A 17,441-nucleotide genomic window follows, 5' to 3' on the forward strand; every position below is an offset into this window, starting at 1 on the left:
ACCTCTTATTCACATACACTTGCACATGTGTCCAGTGTCCAACTTGACCCTCCTACGTTGAGAATGGCCCAATACCCCCATGGTAAACCCCAAAAACCAGAACAACAGAAAAATCTATCCAATCATAGGCACAGCAAGTTCTGTGTTCAGGCATAGGCATTCGGTCTCCCTTAGCTGCTTTTAGCCTTAGCACAAGCTTTATCTGTTTTCACAATTGATGCAACCCAGAACCTTAAAGATTTACCTTTTCCTTTCTCCTAATTTATCTGAAGTGAAATAAAATTACATGAATAAAATTTTAAACTAGCGATCTTAAAATTAAACTACAATCTAGCAAATGCTAAACTGAATAATAGTAAAAGGGGATTATAATTCAGCAAATTACAAAGTTTTTTGCATTCCCGCAGACAAAATAGGGAGGTCACTTATTACTTGGAAGGTGCAAGTCTAGGTGAGGAACAAAGAGAACTAGGGGTACAAATACATCAATCACTAAAAGTTGCGCCACAAGTTAGCAAGGCCCTAAGAAAAAACAAACCAAGCACTAGAGGGGTACAATTAAGTAGGGAGGTTATGCTAAATCCGTATCAAACCTTGGTTAGACCACATTTAGAGTACTGTGTACAGTTCTGGTCAGTGTATTATGAATTAGGATATAGAGGTACTGGAGCGGGTACAAAGGAGATTACAGAGAAAGATGATATGTGTGGTTATACATATCAGGAAGGGACTGACAGTGTGGATCTCTTTTCCCTTGAAAGAATAAGGCTGAGGGGTCACCTTTAAAATTGCTAAAGATTTTGATAGAGTGGCTACAGGAATATCTCCTCCTGAGGGGAGGAGTCTAACCAGAGGCCAACAACATAAGGTAATCACAAAGAAATCCAATAGGAAATTCAGGAGAAACTTTATCCAAAGAGTGGTGAGAATGTGGAACTCGCTATCACAGGAATTGGTTGAAGCAAATAGTATAGATGCACTTAAGGGAAAGCTAGACAAGCATTTGAGGGAGAATGAGAAGGTTGGTTACATAAGCTTGTACACTTGTCCAGTGACGAACGTGGCCCCCCCAAGTTGAAAATGATCCACATCCCCATGATAAACACCAAAAACCAGAAAAATCCATCCAATCATAGGCACTAAATCCCTGGATTTAGATGAGAAAAAATGGGAGGAGGCTCAAGTGAAACATGAACACTAACATGGGCTGGTTGGGCTGAATGGCCTGTTCCTGTGTCTTATCTGCTTTGTGCCATAGACGGCGCTAAGTCTCGCTCTGTTCCTTTTTTCTCTCTTCTAACAGTAACAATTTGTTTTTGCAATAACAAGGCCATCTGTGATACTTCATCTGCCTGGAGCTAGCACAGTCTAAAAGCAGTGAATGTTGCATAATTGCAGCTCTACAAAAAAAGCTTAGGCACCTTTAATCTTACAATGTCTAATTCATCAGAAAAACAAGCCCATATTCTTGCACAGTTATCTGAAAAGTATACAGCAGCAATGTTGGAATCATTCGATATGAATTACCTGAAGATTGGCTTGCTCTTCTGCCTTGAGTTTTTGTGTCAATCCATCCATTAACTGATACATAGAACGCTCCAGCTGTTGACTCTGTCTGCATGCAGAAAGTCAGTATATGTTTCAATCCAAAAAAGAAAACATGCATTTCCTAAACCATAGGAAACGCTACTCCAAAATGCTACTATTAACTTGACTATTTTTAATATTAATTCATTAGTTCATAAACTAACATTTTTAACTAGTTATTTTTGTATATGGCTTAGTGAATAAAAGTAATTGTTCCGCCTGCCCCAGTGATTCACTTGTCAAAGGCATTATTTAACTGAATCATATAGTTCAGAAGGTCCAAGGTACAATTTCCTGTCTGTCCTACATTAGCTGATCATAGCCAAGCGACAATAGGAGTGGTACAACTGGTCTCAGCAGCTTTGGAATAGGAAAAGGTAAATCTGTCACATTTCCTGATCTAGAATACTATGCCTATTGGAAAGCTCATGAATGCTGGTAAGGATTGAACTCAGCAAAGCTAGAGTCCTTGCCCCAGGCCACATTATAAAATAAGCTACTGACACCATGTTCTCAGCTTTTAAGAACTGCAACTTGGCCAAGTTAGCAAAGGATGACCATTCTCAGTGGCGTTGTAACCTAGCTGGTGTCAACGCCTTTAAGAGGGGGGAATAAAAAGACAAAAAGATGTGTTTTCTTTAAAAAAGCAATAACTCAAAAAGTTCTTTTAGCATATTTAACATCTGATTGTAGAAATGTAAAAAAGGGGAAAAATCAACTTAATTGTCTAGAAATCCAAATTTTATCCATTCCTTGCCAAACTTGATACACATATACCATCCACAGTTTTGCTCAATATTATCTGAAAAAAAAACATACATAGATAAAGCTTGTCCAGCTGAGGCAACAATATTCTCAGTCATCTCTAGAAAAGCTCGCGCTTCCACAAGGTCGTCTTCAGGAAGGTCAACCAGGGCAGTAAGAGACATTTCATGCAGAACTCTCTCAATCCTACACTCCAATGTGTCAGACACTTGCTTCAACATATGTTTCAGCTCAGTCAGTGAGCTGTACACATTTTCTATGACTAAGGTTGAAAAGAAAATTGAGCAAAAATTTAATAAAACATAATATTTTACAACACGTTAGAACTATTGAATCTACAAATTACACATTGTTTTTCCCGTTTTTGGTATTTTAGCCTGGAAATTGGGAAATATTTCCAGATTCTACAGGGTCTTTATTTGCATAAAGACTGACAGCCAATTAAAACTCGCAATTAAAATCAGTAAAAGCAGACTATACAGGCATAAAACCTGATCATAAAATCAAAGAGTGGTTTCCAGCAGGAAATGGGTAAAATTGTTGGATGGATGACAAATTTATAGGTTATAGCAGCAGGGCGCATCCCACCAACTATAAAATCAGATCCAAAATGCTGCTGGAAAATTCCACCCAACATCCATAAAATTTGTTCCCACATCTTAATATTTAGAATACAATTGCCAAATGGGAAACCGTCATTTATGTCTTTTAAGGTGATGAATTGTATATGGAATTGAATGCTATGGGAAGAAGAGGAAATAAAAGTGGAGACTAGGAATAAAAAAGAATATTAATTCCATTTAAAACTCCTTGATTCCTTTCTCAAATTGATTAAAAATATAGATTCATACATCTTTCAATGTTTAAAGAGGTCCAAGACAACATAGTCAGTCCAGGAATTAGAGCTTCATCCACTTGGCCAATAAAAGGCTTCATCAATGGTTGAATTATAGTTGGGATGTTGTTCACCACATTTCGGTAGTTACTTAAAAGTTCCTGAATGCTGCAGGTAAACAAAAAGATTAACTTGTCAACCATAAACCACATTAAACAAACACATTTTAACCAAAGGACAATAGTTATTAGGGATGGAAATCGACAGTTGCTTCATTGTGCTTTCATTATAACTTCATATACAGGTTGGCCAGGAACTGAACTTTTTTTTTCAAAGCACTCATCCAGATGCCTCCTAAAATATATCAATTGAACTTGGTCATGAAGTGTGGCTGCATCCATCAGCTATTTTTCTACCATTTGCTCAAGCAAATATTGAAGAACTGACCTTGATTGTAAAAGAAAAACTAACCTTAAATAATGGTGCTTAATTTCTGTCTCTTTAAAGCATAGGTTGAGAGCAGCTTGTGGCACTTCAAGCCCCATTCTATACAAGTACTTTGCTTCTAAAAGTACCTCAAACACAGCCGGATCAAAATTCACAAAGATTTCCTATATTTTGGAATAAGTACAATGTCAATATAAGTATATCCACAATTCAACAAAAATAATGAGTGGAATATATCATTCATTAATAATACACGCAATTAAATCTAACAATGCAAGTGTGCCTTACTGGAACTGACAGTATATGTTTTGAATCATCAATATCATTATTGGATCATTAGTCATATTATTAAGAAATGTAGCTGCACTAAACCGTTGTTCGCTATTGTTTCGGTATTTTTATTTCTCTTTTTGGATTATTGCACCTATAATACATGCACACATACCCACATGATTCCTTGATCACCACTGAGCATCAAACGTGCTCCCAAAACTCAACAATGATACACTATAACCAGTCAATCAGCGGTATAAGAGAGTGAGCTAACTAGATTTCTCCTGTGATTTCTCCCTCACTCTTTATGAAAAAAAGTGTCTTGTATCAACAGCATAGCCTGCATTTAAATCACATCTTTAACACAGAAAAATGTCCCAAGTTTCTTCACAGAGATGTAAATAGTCACTTATTTCTTTGGGTGTGACAATGTCAGTGGAAATGAGGAACACACGTATATATTCCAATACCATATTTTGTAGTATGCTGGTTCATGAACAGCGCACTGCAAACCATTTAGATATTAAGGCAATAATTCTGGAATTAATATGTGTGTGTATGTATGTTGTATAAATTATGTATGTATATACATAATGAAAAATAGAACAATTCTGCAGAAAGATACTTTTGAATCATGTTAGAAATATTAAGCAGCTGAAATTTAAACTCCATTTTTTTACCAAAACTTCAAGATATTCCATTTTAATTTATTGTAATGCAATAATTTAATGTAACCTAGAATGCAATGTAAGCACAAGCCAAATACAGAGAAATAAGGCTTATCAAGCACTTGTTGAAATAATTTCACCGTGAGTCATTAGGAAGATAACTCTGCACCCCATTTCCAATAAAAAAATGCAGTGTACTATCTTAGCTCAAAATACATTCTGAGTTGATCGCGCCATTCAAAATTAGACAATTAGGCCATAATTTCCAAGCAGGCATACAAACATACGAATTAGGGGCAGGAGTAGGCCACTCAGCCCCTCAAGCCTGCTCCACCATTCAATAAGATCATGTTGATCTGATTGTAACCTCATATTCCCATGCATCTGCTACTCATTTCCTTCTAGATGATACAGGTCACAGGTTTGGACGGTGTTGTAGAAGTAGCCTTGACGAGTTAGAGGCTCTCCATCATTATGAAAATAGAAGCGGAGACTTGGATCCAGAAGTCCTGTCCCCAAACCTGGCCTCTGTCATTTTCATGAGGGGGTGTGGGGAAATGGGAGCGGATTCTAGAGTTCTCATCTGTTTTTCACGGAGGCAATTGCACATGCTAAAGTTCAGCTGCCTCAGTAAGATCTGATTTTAGTTAATGAGATGTCCAAAACATATCTTGTACGCTTTAGGTCTGGTAGGAGAATGTCTAAAGCCGCTGGAGCTCTTTGGAGAGGTAGGGTACCCTTTTGGACACGGTCCCGGGACACTTTAGGAGAGGTAAGATGCCCTTTGGAACGAAAATGTCCTTTGGAGTTGTTAAAGGTAGACGTGGATGTGCATGAAACATGCATAAATTCATTGGAACTGTCAAAAGAACTGTCAAGAAAACTATCAAAAAAATTGTCAGCAGAACTGTCACAGAATCACAGAATCTCACAGTGCAGAAGAGGCCCTTCAGCCCATCGAGTCTGCACTGACACATGAGAAACACCTGACCTACCTACCTAATCCCATTTACCAGCACTTGGCCCATAGCCTTGAATGTTATGACGTGCCAAGTGCTCATCCAGGTACTTTTTAAAAGGTGTGAGGCAACCCGCCTCCACCACCCTCCCAGGCAGTGCTTTCCAGACTGCCACCGCCTTCTGGGTAAAAACATTTTTCCTCACATCCCCCTAAACTTCCTGGCCCTCACCTTAAACTTGTGTCCCCTCGTGACTGACCCTTCAACTAAGGGGAACAGCTGCTCCCTATCCACCCTGTCCATGCCCCTCATAATCTTGTACACCTCGATCAGGTCGTCCCTCAGTCTTCTCTGCTCCAACGAAAACAACCCAAGTCTATCCAACCTCTCTTCATAACTAAATGTTTCATCCCAGGCAACATCCTGGTGAATCTCCTCTGCACCCCGTCCAGTGCAATCACATCCTTCCAATAATGTGGCGACCAGAACTGCACACAGTACTCCAGCTGTGGCCTCACCAAGATTCTATACAACTCCAACATGACCTCCCTACTTTTGTAATCTATGCCTCAATTGATAAAGGCAAATGCCACATATGTCTTTTTCACCACCCGATTAACATGCCCCTCTGCCTTCAGAGATTTATGGACACACACGCCAAGGTCCCTTTGTTCCTCAGAACTTCCTAGTGTCATGCCATTCATTGAATACTTCCTTGTCAAATTACTCTTTCCAAAGTGTATCACCTCACACTTTTCAGGGTTAAATTCCATCCGCCACTTATCTGCCCATTTGACCATCCCGTCTATATCTTGCTGTAGCCCAAGACACTCAACCTCACTGTTAACCACCCGGCCAATCTTTGTGTCATCCGCAAACTTACTATTCCTACCCCCCACATAGTCATCTATGTTGTTTATATAAATGATGAATAATAGGGGACCCAGCACAGATCCCTGTGGTACACCACTGGACACTGGCTTCCAGTCACTAAAGCAGCCTTCTGTCATCACCCTCTGCCTCCTACAACTAAGCCAATTTTGAATCCACCTTATCAAATTACCCAGTATCCCATGTGCATTTGCCTTCTTTATAAGTCTCCAATGTGGGACCTTGTCAAAGGCTTTGCTGAAATTCATATAAACAACATCAACTGCACTACCCTCATCTACACACCAGGTCACCTCCTAAAAAAATTCAATCAAATTTGTTAGGCATGGCCTCCCTCTGACAAAGCCATGCTGACTATCCCTGATCAAACCTTGCCTCTCCAAGTGGAGTTAGATTCTCTCCTTCAGAATTTTCTCCAATAGTTTCCCTACCACTGATGTGAGACTCACTGGTCTGTACTTCCCTGGCTTCTCTCTACAGCCCTTCTTAAATAGCGGAACCACATTAGCTGTTCCCCAGTCCTCTGGCACCTCCCCCAAGGCCAGAGAGGAATTAAAAATTTGGGTCAGAGCCCCTGCGATCTCCTCCCTTGCCTCCCCCACAAATCATCTGGAGATTTGTCCACTTTTAAGCCTGCCAACACCTCCAATACCTTGTCACTCCCTATATCAATTTGCTCAAGAATCTAGCAGTCTCTCTCCCCGAGTTCCATACCTTCATCCTCATTCTCTTGGGTGAAGATGGATGTGAAGTATTTGTTCCACACTCTACCAATGTCCTCTGGCTCCACCCATAGATTGCCCCCTTGGTCCCTGGTTATCCTCTTCCCATTGAGGTACTTATAGAATATCTTGGGATTTTCCCTACTTTTACCAGCCAGAGCGTTCTCATTTCCCCTCTTTGCTCTCCTAATTGCTTTCTTAAGCTCCACCCTGCACTTTCTGTACTCCACTAATGCCTCCCTGATTTGCTTCCCTTGTACCTGCTAAAAGCCTCTCTTTTCCTTCTCATCGTATCCTGAATATCTCTGGTCATCCATGGTTCTCCGGACTTGTTACTTCTTCCTATCACCCTGGAGGGAACATGTTGAGCCTGTACCCTCCCCATTTCCTTTTTGAACGCCCCCCACTGCTCCTCTGTAGATTTCCCCAAAAGTAGCTGTTCCCAGTCTACCTTGGCCAGATCCTGCTTTATTTTACTAAAGTCCACTCTGCCCCAATCCAAAACATTTTTTTGCAACTTGTCTATTTCTTTGTCCATAACAAGCTTAAATTGTACCACGTTATGGTCGCTATCACTAAAATGCTCCCCCACCATCACCTCAGCCACCTGTCTGGCTTCATTCCCCAGAATTAGGTCCAGCACTGCGCTGTCCCTTGTTGGACTCTCTACATATTGACCTAAAAAGTTCTCCTGTACATATTTCAAGAAATCCACTCCATCCAAGCCCTTAACACTATGTCTATCCCAATTGATGTTGGGAAAGTTGAAATCACCTAATATAATTACCCTATTGTTATTGTTTTTACACAGCTCCGCTAATTGTGCACATATTTGCTCCTCAATTTCCCGCTGACTATCAGGGGGTCTATAATAAACACCTAACAATGTGGCTGCTCCTTTTTTATTCGTAAGGTCTACCCACAAAGCTTCATTCGATGCCCCCTCCAAGATATCATCTCTCCTTACTGCAGTAACTGACTCCTTAACTAATAATGCAACACTTCCTCCTCTTTTACCCCCTCCCCTGTCTTGCCTGAAGATTCTATATCCCGGAATGTTGAGCAGCCAATCCTGTCCCTCCCTCAATCACGTCTCAGTGATGGCTACTATATCATAATTCCACGTGTCAATCCTCACCCTTAACTCATCCGTTTTACCTGTAATACTCCTGCCATTAAAGTAGAGGCCATCCAGCCCTGCCTTACTCCCTTGAAACTTAATGCTGCTGTACTCCCTCTGACTAGCACTAGCAAACCCGCCCGCAAGGATGTTAGTCCCACTTTGGTTCAGATGTAGACCGTCCCACTTGTACAGGTCCCACCTTCCCCGGAAACGATCCCGGTGATCCAGGAATCTAAAACCCTCCCTCCTGCACCAACTCTTAAGCCACGTATTCATCTGCGCTATTCTCCTATTTCTGTGCTCACTCGCATGTGGCACTGGGAGTAATCCAGAGATTACAACCCGAGAGGTCCTGCTTTTTAGTCTGCTGCCTAACTCCCTCATTTCTTGATGCAAGACCTCATCCCCCTTTCTACCTATGTCATTGGAACTAACACGTACCATGACCTCTGCTTTATCACCCTCCCCCTTCAGGGTGCCCTGCAGCTGTTCAGTGACATCCCGGACCCTGGCACCAGGGAGGCAACACGCCATCCTGGAGTCACGTTGACAGCCTCAGTAGCGCCTATCTGTTCCCCTTACTATAGAATCCCATATTACTATTGCTCTTCCTATCTTCCTCCCCTCCTGTCCAGACAGGCTGCTTGTGGTGCCAGAAGCTTGGCTCTGTCTGCATTCCCTGGAGGAACCAGCGCCCTCATCAGCCTCCAAAATGGAATACCGATTTGCAAGCAGGACCCCAGGGAACTCCTGAACTACCTGCCTGTTTCTCTTGGACTGCCTGGCGGTCACCCATTCCCTTCCTTCCTCAAGTCCCTTCATCTGCGGTGTGACCACCTCTCTAAACGTGCTATCCATGATGCTCTCAGACTCACGGATGCTCCGCAGTGTTCCCAGCTGCTGTTCCAGCTCTGACACCTGAGCTTCCAGGAGCTACAGCTGGACACACTTCCTGCACACATGCTGGTCCCGGGCACTGGAAATGTTCCCGGCTTCCCACATGAAGCACAAGGAGTACACCATGGCTTTGAGCTCTCCTGCCATGACTTATCCCTTTAAATTAAACCTTTTAAATAAATTACTCTAGGACCTTTCTTTCCTCATCCTTATTACTACAAAATATACAAACTATAAACCACAAAACCAGTGTGCAAACACACTGTCCATGAGAACAATCAGAAGAACTGTCAAAAGAACAGTCAATCTATCAAGGCATTCAAATGATCCGCCCTTTAAATATTGAAAAAAACTGCAGTGTTTAAAAAAAGAATTTGCTATTCACTCTGTATGTTGACATAAGCCTGAGGACTAACAGGATTAGTGCTGCATGACTGATTGCACAACCTATTATTATCTCAGTGGGGTGCCTGTAAGTTCACAGTTTGATCGACAGTTCCAAGTGGTTGAAGTGGGACTATGAATACAAATGCTTGTTTTTAATAAGAGATTTAAGGAAGGTAAATGTAATGAATGGTTTCTTATCAATTAGACACCTAAGAACTTTATTTAATCTCAGCATGGGTCCTGAGGTCTGCCCATGGTGGATACTGGGCGAGTTGAAATGGTGGCAAAGGGTGGTGAGTGGGGTCATGGGTTGGCATTAGTTGGCAGTAAGTTGGCATAATGGCTATAAAGGGCCATGGGATGTGGGTAGAGGGGCATAGGTTGATATGGATGGGATTAGGGGCCATGGGGCGTGGGTGGGGGGGCATAAGGTGGCATGCATGGGGCATGGGGAGTGTGTCCATTTTTTGATATCTTCAGCAAAGTACCAAAGTACCAAGGTAGGCCTTCCACCCAGTCTGCCTCCATACCCGACAGCCTCTGAACTCTTTCTGGGGTCTCTTGCCACAACTCCCATTTTCACATGATAAAATGCTTTGACTTCCATTGCTTTGAGATTCTTGTAACATGTAGGATCCTATTCATGAAATAGTAAAGGAATTTTCTACATGTACATATTCCTGTGGGATTTCCATTATACTCATCAGGGTTACACAACTGAGTCCACCAGGAAACAAAGGGCAGAATTTTGTTGCTAGCAAAGAAGTTCCAACATCGGGATGCAAAGCAGGTTGCGTGGCTGGTTGGGCAGGTGGTGGAAGATGGACGGAAATTTCAACGGGCATCCGAATAATGGGCAACAGACATGGGAGCTGGCCAATAATGGGGCACAAGTGGCAGCAGGGGGTAGGGAGGGGGGGAGGGTCTCTGCTCCTGAGGAGTAGGTGCCGCCATATTTAAAGGAAAGCAGCACCCTGTTGTATGGCAGCAAAAGCAGTGGAGACTGGAAGGAAGGCCAGACTAGGCTAGCAGCAGTGAAATGGCATCTGCTAGAGGTGGTGCCCAAGTTTGGTGATGCCTCCCTGAAGGTTGTAAGACTTTGATAATACTACTAATTTTGAGGGTTCTATATCAGTTTGAAATAATATTTTAGGATTAAATTAGCCATTAAATAGTCCAGTTTGAATTTCTATCCGCTGAATGAGACAATCAACAGTTAAAACAGCCTGAAAACAGTCACGGCAACTGTCCCAGTGAAAAACTGCCCTTTCTGGTAAGTGAAGATGTCAGTTTGTCTGCCTCGGAATAGCCACAATTGTTTTAATTTATGTGAAATTTGACGCCTTTTTGTCAGTTTTAACAGAATAAGTAAAGGTTTGGGCCAACAGCTTGAACTCAACATGGCTTCTTTATTATGATATTTGTTAGACAAAACCCTGTTTGTGAATTAGACTTAGGTTTGCCTTGATCTGCTAGCCATATCTATGGCATAAAGATACCTATATTTTATGAAGATATCTTGCTAAGGATTACGACTAACATTTGTTCTTAATTGTCTTCATATCCATGGGAATAGGGTAACATGTTTATGTGAATTGTCTATAACAGTTTGTATTTTTGATAAAAGGATGCAGCATTGTTTGTTCAGCTGCAAACTGTATCTACAAGGATGTGTTATTGTTCGCAATGGAATAGAACCTCCTGGGGTCCAGGAAGTAAGAGATGGACATTTGCCTCAACCTACATGACTCCAGTTACAGAGGTGGGATGATAGCAGATGAACCTCACCCTTGGCACTATTTCCTAATAGGGGATGAGGAACCTTGAAATTTGGGGTAAAAGTGGAAAATTCAGCACCTTCCATGGCACAGTTTTACCATTGTTTCTGTGGTACAATTCTACTGAGGCACAGTTCAACATCACTTCAGAAACAGAAGAAAAAAGACATTGGCTGTACTGTCAGCACTCAAGGAAGTCTAGGCCTTGTGGAATAAGAAACTTCCACACTGTCTCACTGTTTTTCTTAAGTCTATAGAACATCTTGCTTAATAAATTCTACTTGATTTATAAATACTGATCTTTCATACCTTGTTAGGTCAGGCACAACTGAGGACCCATTGTTATAAATTAAGAATTCAGAACCTAGATATTTTAATTAAAAGGATTTTATATCTCAAAATCCTTCGAAACTTGCAAGATACTCCTCCAAACCGCAAGGGTGCAGAGGAAGGTTCCTTCCCATGTGACAGCAGGAGGAGCCCAGCAAGGCAAACCAAGAGAGCATGGCTGGAATGACAGAGGAAGTTGGCAGCTGCCCCAGTAGTATGGTTACAGCGACAGAAGAGAACCAATGACCTGATGCAGTCTTGGAAGTTGGGTGGAAATAATAACAATAAATTTGCAGCCTCGAAAGACAAAAGATGCATATGAAATGCGACAAGAGAGTGCCCACCCAGATATAGCCATGATCAGGCACCAACATTCAGTGACAGAATGATGGACATTGAGGCTGCCACCAACAGGGGTGAGCAGCATGACTATGATGAACAAATGACAGTACACAGTTCCTTGCAAAAGAAGAGAGCTCACAATGCCAGAGCAAGGCAACGGATTGGAGGAGGCATGCCATTTGTCGCTGTACTGCCTCTGACCAGAGAGGAGGTGATGCTGATGTGTTCCCCTGCCATTTTACCAACTAACCACCTCCCAGTCCATCAATCCAGGTGCAAGACAATTCCGCCTAATGATTCAGATTTTCTGAGAAACTCAGTGACTATAGTCTTGTAGAATGTAATTATGGGCAGCTTTTTCCGGTCGGCGAGCGGGGGCGGGGCCCGCTTGCCAACATGTAAAATGACAGGGGTGACGCTGGGCATGTGTCCCGACGTCACCCCGCGTCATTTAGAATTTCAGCTCGGCGGGCACGCAACCGAGTCGGCTGCGCGCCCGCCAAACCATCAGCGGCCACTTAAGGCCTTTAAAAAAGTAATTAACCTAATTAATGGACCTGCCCGTCTAACCTTAAGGTTGGTGGGAAGGCAAAGAGCCCAGGCGGCCTTCAAAAAAAACATGAAACCTCACCCACGGGCGGGGTGAGGTTTCATGAGGGATTTAAAATGTGTGTAAAATTTTTAAGTAAAAGTAATTGGCATGTCCCTGCTCATGTGACAGTGTCACATGAGGAGACATGTCAGGAATATTTTTTCCTGCCTTTAATAGCGTTTTCACACTTGAGCCGATCTCCCTGAGGCAGCACTTTGCCTCAGGGAGATCTGTGTGCTCTTCTGTGCACATGCGTGAAAGAGCGCACTCCCAGCTCAGGAAATCCCCCCTCCTGCGCACGGCCTTAATTGGCCCACCCACGTAAAATGGCGGCGCGCCCCCAACCGGGGGCACCAATTGGGAACCCGCCTGCCCGCCCACACCCCCACACAACCCCCCCAATGGGGGGAAAATGCACAAATGTTTTACTGGAATTCAGAAGCTACAAGAAAAATTGAATGAAAGAAGGGGAAAGGAGAAGAATGAAACTTCAGCAAAAAGAGAAGCAATGCCAGAATGAACCGCACATTTTAAATATTTATCCCTTTGCGCACAAGTGAGAATGTAAAGACAAGTATGGAAAGAGGTTCACTCGTTCAATATTTTTTTGTGGCATACTCAATGAAAATGCACCAGAAAAAGAGCGAGCATGTAAAGGGGAATCGCAGGAAAACAATATAATATGCAGTAACATTTGAATATGATATTAAACCACGGACACACTATTGTAATATTTGAAACAAAAACAGAATTGCCTGGAAAAACTCAGCAGGTCTGGCAGCATCGGCGGAGAAGAAAAAAGTTGACGTTTCGAGTCCTCATGACCCTTCAGCAGAACTGAGTAATATTAGGAGAGGGGTGAAATATAAGCTGGTTTAAGGTGGGGGTTGGGGGGGGGGGGGGGAGAGAAGTGGGTGGGGGGTGTGGTTGTAGGGACAAGCAAGCAGTGATAGGAGCAGATAATCAAAAGATGTCACAGACAAAAGAACAAAGAGGTGTTGAAGGTGGTGATATTATCTAAGAAAATGTGCTAATTAAGAATGGATGGCAGGACACACAAGGTACAGCTCTAGTGATATTTCATTGTAATATTTGAGTTTGACATAATTGAAACATAACTCATCTTTTCCGGGATAGAAGCCCAGATTTTTTAGTGAAGTCAAGTTTAACAGAGTCAAAAGCATATTGTTTTAATATGCACTCAACAGTTTTAACCAGATAGTTTATAAAAGAGACCTAGGCCAGGATATTGAGGTCGGCGAGCAGGGGGGGGGGGCCCGCTCACCGATGCTTAAAATGATGCGGGATGACGTTAGGCGGAACTCCTGACGTCACCCTGTGTCATTTCAATTTTCAGGTCGGTGGGGGTGCAGCCGAATCAGCTGTGCGCCCACCGACCTGTCAATGGCCAATTGAGGCCATTTGAAAAGTAATTGAAACAAAAACAAAAATAGCTGGAAAAACTCAGCAGATCTGACAGCATCTGCGGAGAGGAATACAGTTAACGTTTTGAGTCCGTAAAAGTAATTGAGCTAGTTAATGGACCAGCCCGTCCAACCTTAAGGTTGGCGGGCAGGTCGGGAGCCCTGGCGGGCTTCATAAAAAGCATGAAACCTCATCCATGGGCGGGATGAGGTTTCAAGTCGGCTTTTAAAATTTTAATAAAAGTTTGAATGAAAGTGATGGACATGTCCCAACTCGTGTGACAGTGTCACATAAGGGGTCATGTCAGGGAAATATTTATTTTGTGCATTGACAATTTCTGAATTTGGCGCCAACCTCCCTGAAGCAGCACTTAGCCTCAGGGAGATGAGAGTGCTCCTTCGCACGTGTGTGCAAAAAAGCGCCCTGCTGGCTGAGGAAATCCCCCCACGCCCGCACAGGGTGGACGTCACGATGGGTGGGCCTTAATTGGCCCGCCTACGTAAAATGGCGGTGCACGTGCCAGTTCCTGCACTTCGCCCCCCAACGGGGGGAGAATTCTTCCCCTAATTTACTCAACTTTTGATTCTCTTTCACTCCAATAGTTATAAACATTGGAACAGAATCATTAGTGAACATTTTTTTAACCTTAGTCTCAGGATGTCGAACAATCAGTGAGGCATGAAGTCCATTTTGAGCAAAATCAACAGCTCGGCACCAACCCCTGTGATACACCACCTCAAACTCCAAGAGTACAGCTGCCATCTTGTTATAGTTTTTGATAACTTTTTTCATATCAGGGGTCTAAAAATATGAAAAAATGCAAAGAATAAGTATTACCATAAAAATTTAAATTGAAAGACCACATTGTTCAATTTTCTTATTCGGTCACATAAGGTCTGTTGTTCTTTTTATAATAAGAACTTATATAAAATTACCTTCAAAATTTCAACATTGCTTTTCAGAAACTTCATGGGAACATCTATTTTTCTGAATAGCTGTCGGGACCACATAATCTTCCCAGACACCTGCCAACCAGAAGATTTCTCATAGTTATTAATACTTTATGAGATTGAAAATACATGATCGCAGGACATCTCAAAGTGCTTTACAGCCAATGAACTGCTTTTGAAGTGTGGTCACTGTTATAATGTATGAAATGATAACCATATGATCAAAATATTCCTTTTATAAAAAGCAAAAAATGCTTTCCCAGGATGAAAAAACAATAAAAACTGGGAAATGAGAATACTGGTCTGAACTGGTCTTGTATACCTTAAAAACCTGGAAAATAAGAGTACTGGTCCGAAATGTTTTTTTTCTTCTGGGTTAGTTTAGGGCCTAAAGGAAAATACTGAATACTGACATACTGAAGAACACCCAAAAATTGCCTTTGAGTAGTTTAATGCAGATTTTGTTTTTAAGATTTTTAAGTAGAAGTGTAACTTCCATATAAAAAGTTTTATTTAGAAATTTTAATTAAAAAATAAGCTTACTGGTGGAACGTTACGTGGTATAGGTGGATTTTCCCTTTGCTTCTGATAGGTCTTGCGTATAAGGTCTAAATCTCGTCCAAATCGCTGTAAGACCACTAAGTACTTGTCTGTAAGATCCAACTGTGGCCCAGCAATACGCACAAACTTGCCCAGCAAGTCTAGCATGCGTTCTGTCTAAAAAGATACCAGGAAACAATGAAGGCAGTAGGTTTGATTCAACAGTATTTTTGAATGTTTTTGTTTAATGTTACTTACAGTTAAGGATTGCTCAAACCAGGAATCCATAAAAGTTTGCATTGACTGATAAAGTCCATCCATCTGGTATTTAAATTCCAGGTAATCATTGTCAAACTGAAAAGTAACATTCATAAATCAAATCATAACTCAAGGCCATTAAAAATCTTTAACGCAACTATACACTGCATGGTTTAATCAAAATAGTGATGCTATAGGTCAGTCTCTTACTCGAGGAAGGGACTAAGCAATTCATTAATGCTGCAATTCAATGCGCAATGCAAGGAAATCGATATTCCATCACAAACCCGGATGTTGGACAGGTGCAGCACACCTGAATTGGATTGCATCTGTTCAGGAGAAGATGTGCATTCATTTTATGAACCAGACCATCAGCATGACCCTATTGTACTGCTGACTCAGGTTGACCTCCTGACAAAGCCATACCACGAATTGTTATCACCAGGAGTAAAAGCTACTAAAACATTTGATCACTGGGGAGAGAACACAAGAATATAGAGGAAAATACCTTTGCAGTCCATTTTCCTGTCCCAAAGTTTCAAAGATGTCATACTACCCTTTATTCATCAACTGCTTGTTCTTTCCTGATCCTCATTACTACAAAATATACAAACTATAAACCACAAAAAGACCTTAAACTATAAGCAATAAAAGTAGTAAATATTTACCCGACCTTACCCACTACTTACCAATCATTCCTTTCCCTTGTAGCCTCTACTGCTGCAGCAGGGCAAGACCACTCTCTGAAGATTTAAGAAGTTGGATAGCAAAGAAAAAATGCAAAGAGCACCGCTTCCCCTATGCACCGAATTCCCTCTGTGCACCAAATTGCCAATACCCACACTCACTCTGGCTGTGTCTCACTCACGGTGAGGTCTCTCCCCTGTACATGTGCAAGCACACTGTGGTTAACAGTGGGGTAGAGTGTCTTGGGCTACAGGAAGATATAGACGGGATGGTCAAATGGGCAGATAAGTGGCAGATGGAATTTAACCCTGAAAAGTGTGAGGGAATGCACTTTGGAAGGAGTAATTTGACATGGAAGTATTCAATGAACAGCATGACACTAGGAAGTTCTGAGGAAAAAAGGGACTTTGGCGTGTGTGTCCATAGATCTCTGAAGGCGGAGGGGCATGTTAGTGGGGTGGTGAAAAAGGCATATGGGACACTTGCCTTTATCATTCGAGGCATAGATTATAAAAGTAGGGAGGTCATGTTGGAGTTGTACAGAATCTTGGTGAGGCCACAGCTGGAGTACTGTGTGCAGTTCTGGTCGCCACATTATAGGAAGGATATGATTGCACTGGAGGGGGTGCAGAGGAGATTCACTAGGATGTTGCCTGGGGTGAAACATTTAAGCTATGAAGAGAGGTTGGATAGACTTGGGTTGTCTTCTTTGGAGCAGAGAAGACTGAGGGGCGACCTGAGCGAGGTGTACAAGATTATGAGGGGCATGGACAGGGTGGATAGGGAGCAGCTGTTCCCCTTAGTTGAAGGGTCAGTCACGAGGGGACATAAGTTCAAGGTGAGGGTTTAGGGGGGATGTGAGGAAAAACCGTTTTACCCAGAGGGTGGTGACGGTCTGGAATGTGCTGCCTGGGAGGATGGTGGAGGCGGGTTGCCTCACTTCCTTTAAAAAATACCTGGATGAGCACTTGGCATGTCATAACAT

The 17,441-nt window shown here is 42.2% G+C and overlaps 1 protein-coding gene across 1 annotated transcript in view; it reads right to left on the reverse strand.

Annotated features, from left to right (window-relative positions):
• Positions 1-17,441, reverse strand: part of dnah5l (dynein, axonemal, heavy chain 5 like) — a 465,990-nt gene that overhangs the window by 344,883 nt on the left and 103,666 nt on the right. The window contains exons 15-22 of the mRNA XM_078535621.1: positions 15,770-15,865; positions 15,515-15,688; positions 14,957-15,046; positions 14,667-14,822; positions 3,659-3,798; positions 3,204-3,355; positions 2,407-2,614; positions 1,528-1,615 (exon numbers count right to left, since the gene is read on the reverse strand). Of these exons, the coding sequence (XP_078391747.1) occupies positions 1,528-1,615; positions 2,407-2,614; positions 3,204-3,355; positions 3,659-3,798; positions 14,667-14,822; positions 14,957-15,046; positions 15,515-15,688; positions 15,770-15,865 (1,104 nt within the window). The remainder of the gene's footprint in view (positions 1-1,527; positions 1,616-2,406; positions 2,615-3,203; positions 3,356-3,658; positions 3,799-14,666; positions 14,823-14,956; positions 15,047-15,514; positions 15,689-15,769; positions 15,866-17,441) is intronic.

Source organism: Cetorhinus maximus, chromosome 3 (genome assembly GCF_964194155.1).
Source record: "Cetorhinus maximus chromosome 3, sCetMax3.hap1.1, whole genome shotgun sequence".
Taxonomy (NCBI): Eukaryota; Metazoa; Chordata; class Chondrichthyes; order Lamniformes; family Cetorhinidae; genus Cetorhinus; species Cetorhinus maximus.